Genomic DNA, 20,715 nt, shown 5'->3' on the forward strand with positions numbered 1-20,715 from the left:
ATTATAAATAAGACTGCACGATACATTTGAATGTTCCAACAATATTTTATGATTTGGTTAGACTAAATGAAATGTTTAGAAATAGTGAAGTTGAGACAAGTAGAATTTATCTACTGCTCAGTTTTCCATCTTAAATTTTTTCAAAAGATTTATAAAATCCAAAAGATTATATAAAACTTGGAAGGACTTCCAACGGTCACTGGACAGTATTAGGAGTTGTGCCGTGTTCCCTTACACTGTCTTCACTGTCAGTCAAATTGTACCTTGCAATACATATCCTTGTGTATACTTAACATCATTGATTATTGCACTACTATATTATACAAAAATGTTGTACTACTTTTTCTTTATCAAATTTTATAACAGTGGAGAATCTTGGTGTCTTGAACCACTACCATAGATAAATAAAAATATATATTTAGCAGCAACTTGGACTCACATAGCTATACCCACATAACCAGATCCAATCACAATGAGGAAGGTTCTTTAATAGCAAAAGCAATCTTAGAAAATGACGAGAGAAAAAATATATATTTCTTTCCTCTCTTAAATCTCCCAAGTACATGTCAAGTGTCCCCTGCAAAGTTCTTAAAGCAAAAAAAAAAAAAATTGTAACCAGGCAGAATCCAATTCAATGAAAAAATGCCGGATATGATGATGACCCACAAAAAAGTTTCAAGAGTTGTCGAGCAGTGGGCCAAATGGCCAATCATAATGTAGTCGTCCCTCAAGCCTTCCCTTCTTTCCACTAAAAAATAAATAAATAAATCCTAAAATAAAGACAAATAATAAACTAGAATTGATTAGGCACTAGAAAAAGACATATGGCGCACCAAGGGAGAATACTGAATTCTACATGTTTTTCAAACTGCATGAGCAGATAGGTTACACCAAAAAACAAAGCATTACTACTCTTGGGAACTAGTGTACCTTGGACCCCATTATGTTAACGGCTACATCATTCAACTTCATTGCCGGAACCTGCGCCAAGACCACATGACGATGTCAGTAAAACCAGGTCCGTTTCGTAGACGGGAACAATACCAATTATATGCCGTTATTTGGGCGGGAAACACTACGTGGGACCCACTTCCTTGTCCGCACTCGTCCCTCGTTATCGTAAACCACTCTGTATTTGTCATAGATGTTGACTAACTTATAACTCAAGACAGTGAGAGATTTAGAGTCCAGCACCACTTGGAAAACAAACAGTGAAAATGGCCACCAAAAATGAAAAAAAAAGAGTGACAATGTTACCTTTTCCTGTTTTTCTTCTTCGGTGGGAAAGAATCCGGCAGAAGGAAAAACAAGTTAATAACCAAGAACAGGAATAAAGAGAACGTTCTAATAATCAAAACAACTAAATGTTAAAGTTGATCGTGAAAATTTCGGTTTTGGGTTACACCGGAGAAGGTTGGGAGGTGGGATCTGCAGAGGATGGGATATCAGGACCAACTCGGCAGCCTTCGAGCATGAAAACAATGTCAGACATGGTTGGTCGATCAAGAGGGTCGGGTGCTGTGCAAAGTAACCCAACTTTTACACCCAGTAAAAACTCTTCCCACTCTGATGATTCAGGGTCCAACTCAAGCAAACCCGGTTCTAATAGCTCTGTTATTTGACCCCTTTGCAGTTGTTTTTTTACCCACTTCACTATGTCTTCGTCCTGGGTGAACATGACGGGTCGTTTTCCAGTCAGCAGTTCCAACAACACAATGCCAAAGCTGTAAACATCACTCTCCTTTGTGGCTTCCCCGGTTAAGACTGCTTCTGGAGAAACGTAACCCAATGCGCCAACGGATGCTGAAGTTGAGGCTTCGCCTGGGGTCGTGGCTATTGTTAACTTTTCTAACCCGAAATCTGACAAATGGGCTTCGAAATCTGCATCGAATAGGACATTTTGTGGTTTAACGGTGCCGTGGACCATTGAGGACTGGTGTAGGAAGGCTAAACCACGGGCAATGCCCAGTGCAATGAGGTGTCGCATTGGCCAATTTAGAACGTGGCCATCTTGGTGAGAAGCTTCTTGGAGGAGGGTTGCGAGGTTTCCATTAGGCATGTAATCGTATACTAGGAGTCTCATGTCAGGTGGCCCAGCATAGTAACCTCTCAGAACTATTAAATTTCGGTGCTTCACTTTGCCTAGTGATTCGGCTTCTTTTCTAAACATGTTTTCATCCAATGATCCATCTTGGAGCCTGCGAATGGAAAGGACCATTCCATCGTTGTAACAGGCTTTGAACACTAATCCATACCTTGTTCTGCTCAGCACGTTCTCTTCGTCAAATTGTCTTGTTGCTTCAATGGTCTCAGCAAGTGTAACTTTGGTGTTGAACATCACTAGTTTTGGTCCCCCACTCTCAGTGCTGCTGCTACGACCTCCACTTGTTCCAGAACTGGCTCTGGCTGGACTCTTTTTCTTTTCACCCGATACTCCTTGTTTCAGTCTTTTACGCCATCTCAGTAGACTGAACACGTAGAAGCAGCAAAACAAAACCAGTACAAAAGCTCCACAAGCAACGGCAACCACAAGCACAATCATCCTCTTTCTGTCCTTACCATTATCTATATCTTCGCATTTCGTATCCAATGGCTTCCCACATAAACCTGGATTATCTGCGAATACATCGGGGTTACTGAACCGAGATCCCAATGTTGGTGGTATCTCACCGTCCAAGTTATTTCCCGAGACATTTAAGAACACTAGACTGGGAATCATAGAAAGATTGCTAGGAATTTCCCCACTCAAGTTGTTAGAAGAGAGATCTAGCATTGTCAGGTTAGGTAGATTCCACAAGGACCCAGGAATATCCCCGGAAAGACGGTTGTGATCCACCAGCAAAGTGGTTAGCCCCGAGCATTTGGAGATTTCCGCAGGCACGTCCCCAGTTAAATTGTTTCCACTCAAATCAAGCATTCTCAAAAGGGTGAGACGAGAGAGATCAGCAGGAATGCGACCTGCCAGAGAGTTTGATCCAAGCTCAAGAATTTCAATACCAGAGCAGTTTCCAATTTCCGAAGGGATTGCTCCTGTTATGTCATTATCAGACAACGAAAGAACAAGCAAGGAACGAAGAAAGCCATAATTTTCAGGAATATTCCCGGAAAAGGCATTAGAACTGAGATTAACATACTGCAAACTCGTCAAACTGCTAAACCCTTCAGGCACATCACCAGATAACTTGTTTTCCTGCAGTGCAACAACTTGCAAACTGGGCAATCCCGAAAGCTCAAGCGGTAACTCTCCAGAAAGATTCTGTTTGCTCAAGTCAAGCGTAGTTAGCTTAAAAAGATTCCCCAAACTAGAAGGAATTTTTCCAGAGAAGCCATTGCCACTAAGATTGAGAAACATCAACTTATTCAAATTCCCAATACTCGCATAAACTTGACCCGTAAATTTGTTTCCACTAAGATCCAGTATCGTCAAATTGTTCAATCTCATTATCATCTCAGGCATACTTCCATTCAACCTGTTACCTCTCAAACTCAACATTTCAAGAAATGAAAGGTTTCCAAAACTCACCGGAACAGAACCAGAGAAGTGGTTCCCACCGAGAGATAGCACCCTCAGCCCCGTCACATCACCCAAAAACGAAGGAACTTCTCCGCCAAACTCGTTGCCTTCAAAGTCAACGACACTTAGGAACCCACATTTCTTCAGTTCTACTGGAATGGTACCGGTGAAGGAATTATTAGCCATCTTTAAAACCTCCAACTTCACAAGGTTTCCTATTTGAGGCGGAACCTCCCCAAAAAGTGCATTGTTCGACACATCAAGCACGGTTAACGTAGTCACGTTGGTCAACCACAACGGGAACGTGCCTCGTATGCGATTGTGCTGAATATCCAAAACCTGAAGAACACTGATACACGTGCTCATCCCAGGTCCCACGAAATCAACGAATCCGTTGAAACTGAGGTGAACAATCCGCAGCGACGGCGCGTGAACCGAACCGTTGCACAAAATGGAAGCTGGAATGGAGCCGGTGAAATTATTCTGAGAGAGCGACATCACCTGAAGTTTCGGGAGCACCGAAATCGCCGACGGAATCTCGCCGGTAAGCGCGTTTCCTTCCACGCTCAGATGCAGAAGCGCGGAGCAATTTGCGAGCGCCGAAGGAAGCGTTCCTCCGAGGAGATTGTGGTCCAGCCAGAGGTACTGCAGCTGCTGAAGCTCCCCGAGGCTCGCCGGGATCTCGCCGGAAAAATGGTTATACGACAGGTTTATCAACTGAAGCTGATATAGGTTCGCTATGGAGCTCGGAATCGCGCCGGAGAAGGCGTTCGACGAGAGGTCGAGGGCTTTGAGGCCGAGAGGGAGAATGCCGGGGATACTGCCGGAGAGGCGGTTTAGCGCGACGTTGAGAATCTTAAGGCCGGTGAGGTTCGCGATCTCCGTCGGAAGGTTGCCGGAAAACGAGTTATCCTGAAGGAACAATGACCATAAGAGCGTGCATTTGGAGAGGGACGAAGGAATGGTTCCGTTGAAGTTGTTGGAACGAAGACTTATCTTGCGTAACATGCGCAACTCGGAGACACGCTCACTGAGTCTGCCACCCAGTTGAAGGCGAGGCAGGCGCAACTCCGTAACTCGGCTATTGGTGCAGGCTACTCCCCGCCAGTCGCAGGGTGCCGCCGGCGACGTTGGATCCCAACCGTCGAGAGCTCCGACGGGGTCGTGAAGGTTGAGCTTGAAAGACGTCAAGGCTTGGATCTCCACAACAGTAACGGCACTGCGATCGGCGCACGTTAAGAGGGGTGCGCAGAACAGCAGTAGGAGAAGAAGAACAGGCATCTGGGAATGCCAAAGAATACTTGTTGGTTTGTGGTTAATGGTAATCGTTGCAGAAAACAATGAGAGTGAAGCTATGAATAATAATAGGAAGAAGGAGTTGGGTGTGCAGTTGTTGGGTACATTACCACACTACACACACAAACTAATAAGGAGGAGAGTGTGCGGTTCCAGATTCCGCAAAACAACTCTCCCTTCTTATTTGTTATTTCTCTGTCTCATACATCAAAACACAGTTTTGATTACATAACGCCATAACCCTTTCTGTCTTTTTTGTTTCTGTTCTTCTTTTTTTAATAATTTATTATTTATGTTTATGTCTCTCCCTCTCCTCAATAACTACAACCATTTCAACTATACTCTCTTTGTTCTGCTGGGACCCTCGGCTATACAAACATTTTATATTCATGTGATCTTATGGTTTGAATCATTGAACTTTTTTTTTCTTTTTTTATGTTCCTTTCTAAATTATATTTAATAATGGAAAAAGTTACAGATTTTAAACTTTTAAAGACAAATAGAATTTGACAAAAAAAAAATTAATAGATAAAAGTTTTATTATTTGATATTTTATTCCTTGTTAGTTTGGGATTTTAGATCACGATCTTATGTACCTGAACCATTGTCTTTTTTCTCTTGGGACCATTCAGATGAAAATGGACGAATGGGGGAGTTTGGCTTTCACCCCTGCATAGGGTTTTGTCTTTAAAAAGCTATGTACGGTTCATCCCTTTGAACCCAATGGTAAAGTTTTCCACTGTTACTTGATAGGCTTTTGAATCTATTTAGCCATAAAAGTTATGGTGAGAAAGTAGAAGAAAGGCTAATCGCAGACAGTAACTGAATGAAGGTTAATCAATAATTGGGTGGACCACAAAAAATCCCATAGTCACACTTGAAAACTTTGACAATGTAAAGACAACCCGTGCCAATAATGTTAAATCAATGCACTGTCTTTAGACATTGGATTACAACTATTTTAGTAATTAAGGAGAAAATAAGGAGGGGAAAAGAGAGAAAGAAAAAGGGTGCTATTGAATGCTCCATTGAGCTCCAGCAGACATTATGCCAACCAAAAAAGCTTTCACTTTAACAACATCATCCTCCGTTTATAATTATGTAGTAATTGTACAGTGGTCCACCCTCAAATAAGTGCAAGAAATTTATCACAATCATGCTAACTGCTTTACTTATACGGTAAAATGGGTGAGAATTAGAATTTAGCCATGCCTCCAAATAAAGCTTTGCATTGTTCTGGTGTTAAGAAATTCTCATGCCTGCAGAATTTGGATTTTATTTTGATTTTTTGTGTAATATATTAAAATGAGTTATTTTGAAGATAACACTAAAAATTCAACAGAGAATTTGGATCATCCTTGACTAATGATACAGGGCAGGCATAATTTTTGCAACCATACAGGACATTCAATTTTAGTTATGTTTCAGATTGAATTTAATGGCAAAGAGTAACATTTTTTTTCTTTATTTCACTTACCAACAAAGGTACACTCAACATTGCAAATTTCATTAAAAAAATTGGCTAGCTTGTCAACATTAAATTAGACTGGACCAATTTCTTTATCTGTTTGTTGATATTTATTAAGTTTTCTGTTTTGTTTTGTTCTTTTCTGTTTTCTTCTTGTCTGTGTTTTTTGTTTGTTTCTATTATCTTCTTTGCTTTCCTTAGCCTTATATATTAGGTAGGCATATGTGTTTTATAATAATCTGTGTTATATGAAATAAAATCTTATTGTTTGCTTTTTTTTCCTTCCTATTATTTCTTTTGCCACTAAATTCTTTATTTCTTTCATGGCTGAAATATCTAGACCACATTATATCCAATAAATCCCCTTTTTCTTCATTATTCCCAAGGTTCTAGTCTTGTTCTCCCCCTCTTGGTCGTTTCATCACTAAAATTACAAAAATGTACTATGTTGGTAGTCTTATTTGTAAAGAACAAGATTTCGTTTGTTGATGGTTCTCTTCTGAAATCAGTTGTGGGTGATTCAACACATGTTATGTGGATTAGTGACAATAATGTGGTAATTTCTTGGCTTTATACTATTACTAGCATGTTACTTACCAACACAACTGCAAAAATTTGGAAAGATTTAAAACCTAACTTTTTAGGAAAAATTGCCCTAGGATTTTTCAGGTTCGCAGAAAACGTATGTCTCTTCAACAAGATTTACCCTCAATTGGCAAATTTTATTACTGGCATTTTATATTTTAGTAAATTTGATACCTAGAATATTAATTTCTTGAATTTTACACACTAAATTTAAAAATTATATACATTTTATTTTTTCCATTACTACTTAATGTAAGGACATGGTATTTAAGGATAGAAGTGGTATAAAGGAGATGAAGTGTGAATATTTTATTATTTAAGTATATAACTTGTAAATAAGAAAGTTAACTATTTAAATTTCATTTCAAAAAAAATAATTTTTTCTATTTTTTTTTAGATTTTTAAAATATTTGTTCATCCTTTCAAAGATCAATGTCTATCTTAGGAATCTTAGTGAAGAATTGAGCAAGCACGTTCTATCATAATTTATTTTAGGGTAAGTCCTCTTTGCTCATTTTACTTGAGTCAATTTTGAGAAATTTTGCATTGTGTAGGGATTATGGTTAGATGTGGTCTTTCTAGAAAGAAAATGAATTTATTAGTCCAAGATCATAGGGTATTTTAGATTATTTATCAAAATTTCTTGTCTATATGTTTATTTTTCGTGTGAGATTTGTGGAGTTTGGAACTTAAAGTTGTTTTGAGCAAATTAAAAACAGATAACGAAAGCCTAGTTAAGTTTTTATAATACCTTAAGATAAATAATTTGAATGTGAAGATGTGTGATCCATTATATAGAAATTTAGATTGAAGTGATTTTCTTTTGAGTTAACAACTAATTAACAATCTATTTTGTGAAAGATAATTTCTATAAGAAAAATTATGAAAATATTTTTAAAGGTTGTTAGAAATATATAGTAATATTAATTTGGTCCAAAATTATTCCAAACATTTAATCTAATTTTTTAATTAATCACTTAAAATTATTTTACTATCTAATAATTATGTAAATAAAATAAAGATATTTTGTTGTCAATAGATAAGATAGGTTAAAAATTATCGCATGGTGTACTGATACGATCGGACAACTCATTGAGTCGGTCAGGACTCGGATTAAGTCACTGTCCATGGCGAAATGGCCATGGCGAAATGGCCACGTAACGACACGTAGCCGATCGACCCTTAACATTAAGTCAAGGGTTGACCAAGTCAGCAGGGTTAATCCGTGGTTAAGGATTGTTTAGCGCAACCCTAAACACGAACCAATTTCCTAATCCGGCCCACCAATGAAGGCTCATTAAGGTAATATAAATATCACGCATTTCAATGAGAAAGATACGTCATTATTTATAGTACTTTGACACCCGAGTGCTAGCATCCTGACTGACTTGGGCGTTGGAGTGTCTTTTGCAGGTACCATCCCTGCCTATAGAGTCAAACGACCAAGAGGAGGGAGGCGTAGCAGTGCGTTTGGAACATCGTTGATCGACCGAAGGTAGAAACAAGAACAATAGTTCTCTAGGTCTCAAACCCGTAACACATGGAATTGTAAAAAAAAAAATTGAATTTACGCTTTATTTTCACTCTTCTCTGTAATCCCATGAAAAAAAATAATGTTATTGTTTATTAGTCGTGTAATGTAATTGCTAGTTGTCATCTAATTGACAAAAAAATAAAACGAATATAATTTTGGAAATCAAAATAGTGAAATGGGTGAAATTGAAAGTTAAAAAAGAAACTCCATGCAAATTTAGTAGTAAAATTCATAAAATTATTAAAAATCAATAATAAAATACATAATTTGAAATATTATGCATGTTTTTCTTTGAATTAAGAGTTACCTCACGTTATCACAATATTAATCATTTAACAACCAATAAAAAGAAAAGGTAAATTATGTATAATTTTTATATTCCAATAATAAAATTTGAGAAATTGAAACTTTAGTAAAAAAAAATTAAAATTATAAAAAAATTAATAGTAAAATATTTAATAAAAACCAAAACCAACAAATTAGTCATAGAATTTTACAATAACTATCTCTTATGGTGATTTTCCCAAAAACTTGTTTTTTTTAGATTATAAAATGCTAAAATCTCATCACCAATTTTTAAGACTTGCATTCTTTAACAAAAATATATTACATTAATGAATTTTATTAATGGGTTATGTTATGATAAAAAAAATTGGATGCATTTTTCCATAAAGATTTCTAAAAAATTAAAATTAAAAGAAAAAATAGTTTAAAGCTTATATTGAAACATATTAGTTTTAAACAAATTAATTTTAATATGTAAAATTTATTTTTTAAATAATTTTTCTATTTTTTTAAAAAAAGTTCGTTTAAAAACGTCTAAATTTTCAAATAAAATCAAAATATTACTGTCCTTAGATACTTTCATTTTCAAGTAATAGTAGTAATTTCTTAGAATGAATATGTGTAATAAATATTTATCTTGTGGAACATCAATTATATATATATATATATATATATATATATATATCGGATTGAATTGTTTAAAGTAAATAAGAATATTATTCTGTAATATATATAATTTTATTTCGAATATTTATAATGTATTTTTTGAAACATGTTTTTTCTCTTATAAGAATATCTCTCAATTTGGCTTAACGATTTTGATTTACATGAGTCGAGCCAAAGAAGTTTAAAGAACAAAAAGAATCCACATAAAAAATGTCCGTAAAGTCAAAATGTTAACAAAATTTTTATAAGAAATGAACAATCCATAGACATTTTTTTAGTACACAATCTTATTTTAAAAAATTAATATTAATTAAATTTAATATACTCAGTTCATTTAATATACAATAAAAAAAGTTTTAATATAAAAAAATTAATTTCGTTAATTTTGTTTAAACTCCACTAGTAATTGAGATAATTAAACATATATTTGATATTTAGTAATTAATACGTATGTTAGTTAAATTAAAAATTAATATTAATATGCATTAACATTTTGTTAATATACAATAAAAAAAGTATAATATATATATATATATATATATATAAAACCAAATTTTGGATAATTGCAAGGTTATATGAAGATTATCTTTTTAATAAACAGATACGATAATTATTAAAGATCAAATGAGTACTTAATTATCTCAACTATTAAATTTTTTTAAATAAAACTAACGAAGTTATATATTTTGTACTACTAGTTTTTTCATTAATATATTGAAAATGAAATATCTCAATACATTGAATACACATTAAAAGATTTACTTAATCCAAATTCAAACTTAATTTGGATAAGTCGGATTAGACTTAGATCAAGTTAGGTTAAGTCAACACTATTTCAAGTTGGTTTAGAGGAACCCAAGTTAGGTTGAATCCAAGTTAGACTCAAATGGATTGGATTTATGTCAGGTCAAGTTAGGCTTAGCCCAAATAAAGTCAAGTCAGGCCGAACAAGAGTTCGGGCACACATTGGACCAAGTTTACACTAGTGCAAATAACGATTTTTACAACGACATATTAAGTCGGTTAAATGAGAACCGGTGTAAACAAAAATGTAGTGACATTTTTGTAAATATTTTGCACATATTACACTGATTTAGCTATTCAATCGGTGTATTATGTCTTGCTCAAAGAAAAAAAAAATATATTTAAATTTTTATATGTGGGATTACATATAACACCGGTAAAGGACGTGTTATATGTCATTCCCAAATTAAAAAATAAAAATAATTTTTTTTAAAAATGACATAGAACATTGGTTCTTTTATACAACCGGTGTTATATGTCATTCCCAAAGTTTAAAAAAAATTGAAACATTTAACTATGAGCACTATATATAACACTGGTTGGATAGAGGGACTGGTGTTATATGTAATTTACAAATTAAATTTTGTTTTTAAGTTTTCAAAAAAATATATTTTATCCTATTTTCTTGGCTTGCGCCCTCACTCTCCATTTGTGTTATTCTTATAAGTTTTCTTGCTCAAGAGTTCATTTTGTTTCTGCCAACGTTGCTACCACTGTCGCTGCTGTAAGAAAGTATGGCTTTAAACTAGAGGGGGGTGAATGGTTTAAAGAGGGTTTTCGCAAACTTTTAAGTCTATTTCGAGAAAACTTGATTCAGAATTCAGTTTGCCAAAAACACAAAGCAATTTAGCACAACACCAGAAAAACAATCGGTTGTTTATACCAGTTCACAATATAAATTGAAATTAAAGAGTTCAAGGGATAGAGAGATTGTACACACAGAGTTATACTGGTTCACTCTTAAACCAAGAGCTACATCCAGTCTTCCCAGAAACCACTGGGGAATCCACTAAGCAATCAACCCTAGATTACTTACAACACCACCAAAGAAGTGACCTTGATCCCCTCAAGACATGCACTTCCTTTGGCTCAGCACAAACACCACTAAGAATGTTGATCTTGACAACCTCAAGAACACACAACACTTCTCAGCTTCACACACAGAGTTTCTTCAAAGTACAAAAGGATTACACTTGTTACAGAAAGATCTGAAATCAATACAAGATGAAAATCCTATTTCACACTCTCTTGATCCAAGCAATCTCAAAGCAAACTTCAACTCTTCAAAAGCCAAATCAGTGAAAAACTCAAACCTATTTTTCTTTTGTTAAATCTCAGTTCTAGTTTGTTACATAAACATAACAAACTATTTATTGCTTTCAAAGACTGGTCAAAGCATTTAAAACTGGAGCGTAATCAGTATAAAATCATTTAATGCTCAGTCAAAGCACAAAACAGTTTTCTGTTATGGTCCCAAAACAAACAATCGGTTGAATACTCGAATCAATCGGTTGTTTTGGTTTGACAGCAAGTCAACCATCAAAAACAATTTTTAACCTTTCTAAAAACACCTAAGTATAAAACAATCGGTTGTTTCGACAAAACAACAGGTTGTTTCGACAAAACAACAGGTTGTTTTTCACTTAGTTTGAAAAACACTTTCAATAAAAAGGTTTAAGAATGCTTAAGCTTTGGATTCAATCAAGAGTGGATTTACACAAAATCTACCCAAGATCCTATTCTAAAACACCTCTGCAATAGCAAGCACAACCAGTCTTCCATCAAACTTCAAAGGGTTTGGATTCTTCAAAGCTTGAACACACTTGATTCAATAATCTCCCCCTATTTGATGAAGACAAATCCCTGGTTGCTTGTGTTGGATTTGATTGAATCTGAAGCAGTTCCTGCAAGACAAAGTTTGAGCAAAGCACAATATCTCTGATAGAGGGTTAGAGCAACAACAGAAACAATAGCATTAACATCAGCAGAAATAAGGCTTACTTAAACACTCATACACAGTCATAGAGTTTGCAGAAATATTAAACAATAATGAAAGACAAACACAACATAAAATCTCCCCCTATTTGTCTTCACAAATAGACAAAAAGAAGAGATAAAAAGATAATTGTTCCAGATTATACAGTGTACCGACCCATCCTCGGGCGTTGACCAAAGTCAAACATACGATGGGACCCACCAAGGGGCTCCAAGGAGGAAAGTTAGTGTTGACCGCCTCGGGCGTCGGCAGGTTTAGGCGTTGTCCACCTTAAAGGCGTGACCCGTTGTCCTAAGAGCGTGTTTTGGCCCAGATGGTGCCACCCCCCGATACCCATGGGTAGGGAAGACCGTGGAGGGGGCGGCACAGTAAAAGGCCACGGTACGGGCATGGAGGCCTCAGGCCTCGGTACCTCAGAACAATAATAAAGAAAAGAGAAAGGTGGCTTCAAGGCCATATTCCCAGTACCAGCAGGGAGTGACCTGACTCGTGAAGTACCCATGCATGAGGTGTAGGGACGTGGCAATCCACGCCACCTTTGGAGAATTGCTGGGATAGACACGACCCGGGAGAGGGCCACGTCCCGGGGGTAATCTACGTGCATGGTGCGAGAGGAAGGCTGGGATACTCCCAGGGCGAGTGACTAGAGGCTGTGGCACATGAGTTGGCACCCAGTAGTCATCCCCTGTGCCGGATGCACTTCAAGGAGGGAAGACTTACGCGTTGGGATTTCCCTAAGTTGGGTTACAGCATCGTAAGGCCTTCCACGTGGAGTTGCGCTTAAGTCATAAGTGACACGTGGCAGTAACACTGAAACCCAAGGTATATAAGCTTTTCTGAAAGCTTAGAGAGGTACGTTTTTGACATTTTTGCACACACTCGAATCATTTGCTGGCTTACACCTTGTACGCACGAGTGATTTGAGCACCAGAGAGAAGTTAGTTAGAAAACGGTTACGCACCTTCAGAACACCTGACTCACAGTGTTCCGATACAGAGGTGCACGATGTTTACTGCCTTACTGACTTGAGCGTTGGAGTGCAAACGGCCGCAAGGGCGCCCTTTGTTCTCTCCGTTTTAGGTACTCACGGCGACGAAGGGTGGTGATCTGGAACAAAGACGAAGGAGTCCTTGATACGCGAGTCTTAGCTGCGCACGAAGCACGATTTGGTCAACTGGCAGGAACATACAGAATTGAAAAATAGAAGCACTTAAACTGATACAAGTTGTTTCATGAATTCAACCGGTTGTTTTTCCTTTAATCATCCTTGCCATACTGGAGTTCAAAAATCTGATTCTGAATAGCTTTTATCTGTTCATCCAAGGTCATAAACCGTGTATCCATGCTGTTAAATCTGTTGTCTATACTCTGGAAGTTGCTTACACACAAATCATGAAGATTCCTTTGATTCTCGGCAAAACCATCAAGCCTATTTACCATGTATCTTTCAAAAGAAGACATGGATGGCATTTCATCTCCTTGATTTCCTGCACTGGTTCCAACACCTAGATTGGTTTCAGGTTGTTCTTCATGGTGAAAATCCATGTCAGCAACTTGATCTTCTTCATCAAAATCAGCAACTGCAGCACTTGATGAAGCACCATGATCACCATCTTTGCTCACCCATTTTCCATTTATTTTGGTGAATCCCATCTTGCTAAGAGAGCCATTGTTCATCTCTTGTGTTGACTTAACCAGCTCAGATGTCTCATCCTCAAGATTCACTTCAAAATAGAGCAAGAATTTAGAGATTAAAACAACATAGGGATAGTGATAATCACTTAACCTCATGACTTTTTGCATGTGTTCTTTGATGATGTGGATCCAGTTGATTTTGAACTTCTTCATGATGTTGTAGATGTATACAATGTCTTCTTCTGTTAGGACAGAATGGTTGCTCCCCCTTGGAGTAAGAATCCAAGTTACAATAAGAGTAAACACCCTTTCTTCTAGCTTTAAACCTCCAACCGAACAAGTTCTTACTTGGGCATTTGGATTCTTCAAACAACTCTTGTAGTATTGTACTTTTGTTAAAATCCTCCACTACTCCAAGACTTCCCTTGTTGATTCTTAGTCCAACATATTTCAGACCAGCAACAACAATCCACACATCATAAGTGATCTCCATGTCAACTCCCTTCACATGAGAAACAAGATTGTTTCCCTCAAACTTGAGATTGGTGTAGAATACCTGGATCAAATCAGGGTATATGTTTCCCTTCATCTCCAAGAACCTTCTTAGAGATTGATCTTTGAGCAGCTTCCTCACATTGTCTAGCTTTTGGCTTTTCAGCCAATCAAAGGAAACAACTTTGGTGTTATTGATCACCTTTGTGCTAGTTTCAAACCTATACCTTTCAATGAGCTCATTGTCTCCAGAAAACCAGCCCTCTAATCTCCCTCTAGACCTCACAGCTCTGGTTTTGACCCTCTTTGATTAGGAGGAGTTGATTCCATGATAGCAGAAAAAGAGGCAAAAAAGACTCACACAAGGAGAGCAAGAGATGGCTCAATTGATTGTTCTTGTGAGAGAGAACAACTGCAACAGAATTTAAAGAAACACATAACCAAACTGCATTCAATGATGTGAGTAGGTTTCAGTCTTTAGAGAGAAAAGACTTGACCAAGACCTGCACAGAAAACGTCAGAAAAAGCAGAAAATCGCATGGTCATCACATGTGATCTTCGACTAGTCATAAATGTAAGAATGTATGGCTTTAAACTAGAGGGGGGGTGAATGGTTTAAAAAGGGTTTTTCGCAAACTTTTAAGCCAAGAATGAAATTACTTCGAGAAACAATTGATAAGGAAATCAGTTTGCCAAAACACAAAGCAAAAAACACAACACCAGAAAAACAATCGGTTGTTTATACCAGTTTGCAAATATCAAAACTGAATTTAAAGAGATTAACGATAGAGAGAATGCACACAGAGGTTTATACTGGTTCACTCTAAACCCAGAGCTACATCTAGTCTTCTCAGAAACCACTGAGGAAATCCACTAAGCAATCAACCCTAGATCACTTACAACACAACCAAAGAAGTGACCTTGATCCCAGAGCTACATCCAGTCTTCTCAGAAACCACTGAGGAAATCCACTAAGCAATCAACCCTAGATCACTTACAACACAACCAAAGAAGTGACCTTGATCCCCTCAAGACACACACTCCCTTTGGTCCAGCACAACAACATTAAGAATGCTGATCTTAATCCCCTCAAGAACACACAACACTTCTCAGCAAACACAGAAAGTTTCTTTCAACAAATACAAAGGATTACTCTTGTTACAAAATAAATTTGAAATCAATACAAGATGAAAATCCTATCTCACACTCTTTGATCAAACTCAATCTCTAAGCAATCTCAACTTTTCAAAAACTCAATCTCTTGAAAAACTCAAATTTGTTTTTTCTGTATATATTCAAAGTTGTTGTTTGTTATTAAATCTTAACAAACTATTTATTGCATTTAAAGATTGGTCAAAGCATTAAAAACTAGAGCGTAAATAGTTAGAAAATCATTTAATGCTCAGTCAAAGCACAAAACAGTTTTCTGTTATGGTACCAAAACAAACAATCAGTTGTTTTGGTTTTGATAGCAATTCAACCATAAAAACAGTTTTCAACTTTTCTAAAAACATCTAAGTATAAAACAATCGGTTGTTTCGACAAAACAACATGTTGTTTTTCACTTAGTTTGAAAAACACTTTTCTTTTAAAAGGATTGGGAATGCCTATGCTTTGGATTCAATCAAGAGTGGATTACATATTAAATCTACCCCATATCCTATCTAAAAGACAGCTCAGCAACAACAAGCACCGCCAGCCTTTCATCATCCTTCAAAGGGTTTGGATTCTTTAAAGCTTGAACACACTTGGTTCAACAATCTCCCCCTATTTGATGAAGACAAATCCCTGATTGCTTGTGTTGGATTTGATTGAATCTGAAGCAGTTCCTGCAACATACAGTTTAACCAAAGCACTTCTGATATAGGGTTAGAACAGAAAACAATATATCAGAGCATAGAAAAACCTACAAGGCTTTCTTTAAACAACCATAAACTGTTTTGCAGAAATTTAAAACTGAAACAACACACATCATAATCTCCCCCTATTTGTCTTCACAAATAGACAAAAAGAAGAGATATAAAATTAATTGTTCTTAATAAAACAGAATTAAAGAGCAGAAGCAGAAAACAGAAGAAACTGATACAAGCCATAAAAACAATCGGTTGTTTTGTGACATCAATCGGTTGTTTTTCCTTCTTCAGTCATCTTTGGCATATTGTAGATCAAAAATCTGATTCTGAACTGCCTCAATCTGTTCATCCAAAGTCATGAAGCGTGCATCCATGTTGTTGAACCTATTATCAATGCTCTGGAAGTTGCTTACACACAGATCATGGAGATTTCTTTGAATCTCCGCAAATCCATCAAGCCTATTGACCATATATCTCTCAAAAGAAGACATGGTTGGCATTCCATCTTCCTGATTTCCAGCACTAGGTCCAACATCTTGATTTGTTTCAGGTTGATCTTCATGTTGAAAATCCATATCAGCAGCATGTTCTTCTTCTTCAAGATCAGCAGTAGCACTTGATGAGGCACCATGGTCACCATCTTTGCTTATCCATTTGCCACCTATTTTAGTGAATCCCATTTTGCTGAGAGATCCATTGTTCATCTCTTGAGTTGACTTGACCAACTCAGATGTTTCATCCTCCAGATTCACTTCAAAATACAACAAAAATTTAGAAATCAAAACAGCATATGGATAGTGATAGTCACTTAACCTCATTGCCTTTTGCATGTGCTCTTTGATGATGTGGATCCAATTTATTCTGATTTTCTTCATTATGCAATAGATATACACAAGGTCCTCCTCTGTAAGAACAGAATGATTGCTCCCCCTTGGAGTTAGAATCCAAGTCACATTAAGGGCCAACAACCTTTCATCAAGTCTCAAGCCACCAACCGAACAAGTCCTAACTTGAGCATTTTGATTCTTCAAACAACTTTTGTAGTATGGGACTTTGTTGAAATTCTCTACAACACCAAGGTTCCCCTTGTTGATTCTGAGGTCAGAATACTTTAGACCCGCCACTGCAGTCCACACATCATAGGTGATCTCCATATCTACACCCTTCACATGAGAGACTAGGTTGTTTCCCTCAAATTTGAGATTTGTGTAGAACACTCTAATCAAATCTGGGTAGATGTTCCCCTTCATCTCCAAGAACTTTCTCAGAGATTGATCTTTGAGCAACCTCCTTACATTATCTAGCTTTTGGCTTTTCAGCCAATCAAAGGAAACAACTTTGGGGTTGTTTATCACTTTGGTGCTAGTCTCAAACCTATACCTTTCAATTAGATCATTATCACCAGAAAACCATCCTTCTAGCCTTCCTCCAGACCTTACTGCTCTGGTTTTAACTCTTTTTGAGGTGGGAGGAGTTGATTCCATGATGGCAGAAAAGGAGCAGAGAAAAGATCACACAAGAATTGCAAGAGATGGTCCAATTGGTTGTTCTTGTGAGAGAGATAAGTTGCAACAGATTTTATAGCAAAAACAGAATCACATTGCATTCAATGACGTGAGTGGGTACCATATTTCCAGAGAGAAAAGACTTGACCAAGCCCTGCACAGAAAACGTCAGAAAAAGCAGAAAATCACATGGTCATCACATGTGATCTTTGACTAGTTATAAAAGCTCTTAAATTTTCAAGATTGTGGAATATATTCCTTTATGACTGTTGTAACTTCTTTCTGAGAGTGATCAGATTTCAACACAAGTTCATTGACCAAGGATTCTTTCTTTAATTTGATTTGCAATGGATAGAAATACAAAACAAATATTAAATTGATTTCTTCACAATGTTGTCAGACACAAAACAATCGGTTGTTTCGAGGAAACAATCGGTTGTTTTTCTGCAGCAGTAAAATTGATTTTGAATTTTTAAACATGAGCATAAAGACTTCAAAGCAGATGAAAAAGAACATTTTAACAGAGATATTTAAGCGTGAATATGAACTTAAACAGTAATTAAAGACAAAGATAAGGAAGGTCTTATCCTTTGTGATGTTCTTTTAATGAGCCATGTGCTTTGTGATCAGAAAGCCTCATTTAACTGTTGAGAGCCTTTGGACAGGTACAAAACATTGATCCAGCTTCAATGTTGGCCTTTTTCTTCCAAGAACTTTGATCAGTTGACTCAGTCCCTCGTACTTCTTTAAATTTCCTGCACAAACATGAGTTCAAGCAACAAGATTTGGCCCCTTCACAAATGTGGGTCCAACTGATTTCTTTTTCTCATTTGAAACCTCACATCCTTTAGGAATCCATTTCATGAAGCCCCTGGGAACAGAAAACTTTCTTATTTTGCAAAATCTAACCGAATGGCCCTTTTTCATGCAGTAAAAGCATGTAACAACCGGTTGTTTCGACTTAACAATCAGTTGCTTTTCTGGCTTTCTTGAAAAACTTTTTGAAAATTATCTTGTTTGTTTTGTGCATTGAAGCCTAAACCAGCCCTTCCAAAAACACAGTTTTGAGATGCCAAGACATTCTCAAAGTTAGATTTTCCTTTCGAAAGCTTAGCCACAGTACTTACAAGATAATGCACTTTCTTCTCAAGATTTTCACAATTTTCGCAAATGAGAGTGTCACACTTGCAAGAAGAATATTTGAAATGTGTTTCAAGGTTTTTAAAATCCTTTTTAGATTTTTCAAGCTCTTCTTCAAGTGACTTCACTCTCTTTTCCAGCCAGCTGTTAAGTTCTTTCAATCGATTGTTTGAAAGAACCAATCGATTAGCTTCATCATGAGTTTCTTGAAAAGCTTCAAGCAATTCACTATAATTTTGTTCATTTAAAGAAGCACAAGAACTTACTTCACTTGAGCTGCAAGATTCATCATCATCTTCAGTAATCAAACAGATGTTTGTTCTTTCTTCTTCACTTGATGAAGAACTTGATGATGATACCTCATTCTCATCCCATGCTATGTAGGCTCTTTTTGTCTTGCCCTTCTTTTCCTTGTAGTTAGGCTTTTTCTCCTTGCTTTTGTTTAGGCAATCTGCCTTTTTCTGCCCTTGCTCACCACAACCAAAACAAGTATAGTTATTGGAATTAAAATAATTGGATTTCTTGTTTCCATACCTATCTTTGTTGTTGTCCTTGTTGCGGTTCCTCTTCAAGAATTTGATAAACTTTCTGGATAACAAGCTAATGTTTTCTTCATCACTATCATCGCTGGATTCTTGTTTGCCTTTGTGCTTGACAACTTTTAAGGCTATACTCCTTACGTGCTTGTCTTTGCTTTCTTGAACATTGAGTCTATTAATCTCTAACTCATGTTCCCTAAGCTTGTCAAACAAAGAAGTCATACTCAAGGATGTTAGATCTTTAGATTCGGATATAGCAGTTACCTTAGGTTACCATGCTCTATCAAGACATTTTAAGATCTTGATGTTTAGCTCTTCCTTTTCAAAGGTCTTCTCAAGGCTCATGAGATGATTGATGATGTGCGTGAATCTTTTCTGCACTTCAGGAATTGTTTCACCTTTGAGCATTTTGAACATCTCATACACTTGGATTAGAGTATGCTTCCTACCTCTCTTCACCTCATTTGTACCTTCATGAGTTACCTCCAAGGTATCCCACATTTCCTTTGCTGATTTGCATTGAGAGACCCTGAAAAACTCATCTGAATTCAAAGCAAAGGTTATTATGTTTTTAGCAATGCAATCAAATTTGGCATTCTTGCTTTCAGAATCAGTCCATTGAGACCAAGGCTTTTCAATGGAAGATCCATCTTTTTCAAATTTTGGGACAAAAGGACCATTTTCAATTGCATCCCAAATACCTTTGTCAAGTGATTCCACAAAGATTTTCATTCTCACTTTCCCAAATTGGTAGTTCAAACCACAAAACAGAGGTGGTCTGTTGAATGAAGCACCTTCCCCAAAAGGTAGTCTATCAGCCATTAAAAACAGTTTTAGGATCACACTTGAGTAAAATTCAAGAACCAAGCTCTTGATGCCAATTATAAGAATGTATGGCTTTAAACTAGAGGGGGTGAATGGTTTAAAGAGGGTTTTCGCAAACCTCTCAGCCAAGAATGAAATTACTTCGAGAAACAATTGATAAGGAAATCAGTTTTCCAAAACACAAAGCAAAAAATACAACACTAGAAAAATAATCGGTTGTTTATACCAGTTTGCAAATATCAAAACTGAATTTAAAGAGATTAAGGATAAAGAGAATGCACACAGAGGTTTATACTGGTTCACTCTAAACCCATAGCTACATCTAGTCTTCTCAGAAACCACTGAGGAAATCCACTAAGCAATCAACCCTAGATCACTTACAACACAACCAAAGAAGTGACCTTGATAACCTCAAGACACACACTCCTTTTGGTCCAGCACAACAACACTAAGAATGCTGATCTTGATCCCCTCAAGAACACACAACACTTCTCAGCAAACACAGAAAGTTTCTTTCAACAGATACAAAGGATTACTCTTGTTACAGAACAAATCTGAAATCAATACAAGATGAAAAT

General features: G+C 36.6%; 1 protein-coding gene across 2 annotated transcripts; it reads right to left on the minus strand.

Annotated features, from left to right (window-relative positions):
- Positions 1–512: 512 nt before the first annotated feature.
- On the minus strand, positions 513–5,067 carry LOC137810988 (probable LRR receptor-like serine/threonine-protein kinase At4g36180). 2 transcript variants are annotated; one of them, XM_068612516.1, is made up of 3 exons: positions 1,258–5,067; positions 931–981; positions 513–748 (listed from the first exon to the last, which is right to left on the minus strand). In XM_068612516.1, exon 1 carries the CDS (start codon positions 4,793–4,795, stop codon positions 1,400–1,402), a length of 3,396 nt encoding a protein of 1,131 aa, XP_068468617.1. In that variant the 5' UTR covers positions 4,796–5,067; the 3' UTR covers positions 513–748; positions 931–981; positions 1,258–1,399. The 2 variants fall into 2 exon arrangements, with proteins under 2 accessions (XP_068468617.1, XP_068468616.1); XM_068612515.1 differs by having other exon boundaries at positions 931–5,067.
- Between the last annotated feature and the right edge of the window lie 15,648 nt (positions 5,068–20,715).

This window comes from Phaseolus vulgaris, chromosome 2 (assembly GCF_000499845.2).
Source record: "Phaseolus vulgaris cultivar G19833 chromosome 2, P. vulgaris v2.0, whole genome shotgun sequence".
NCBI classification, from domain to species: Eukaryota; Viridiplantae; Streptophyta; class Magnoliopsida; order Fabales; family Fabaceae; genus Phaseolus; species Phaseolus vulgaris.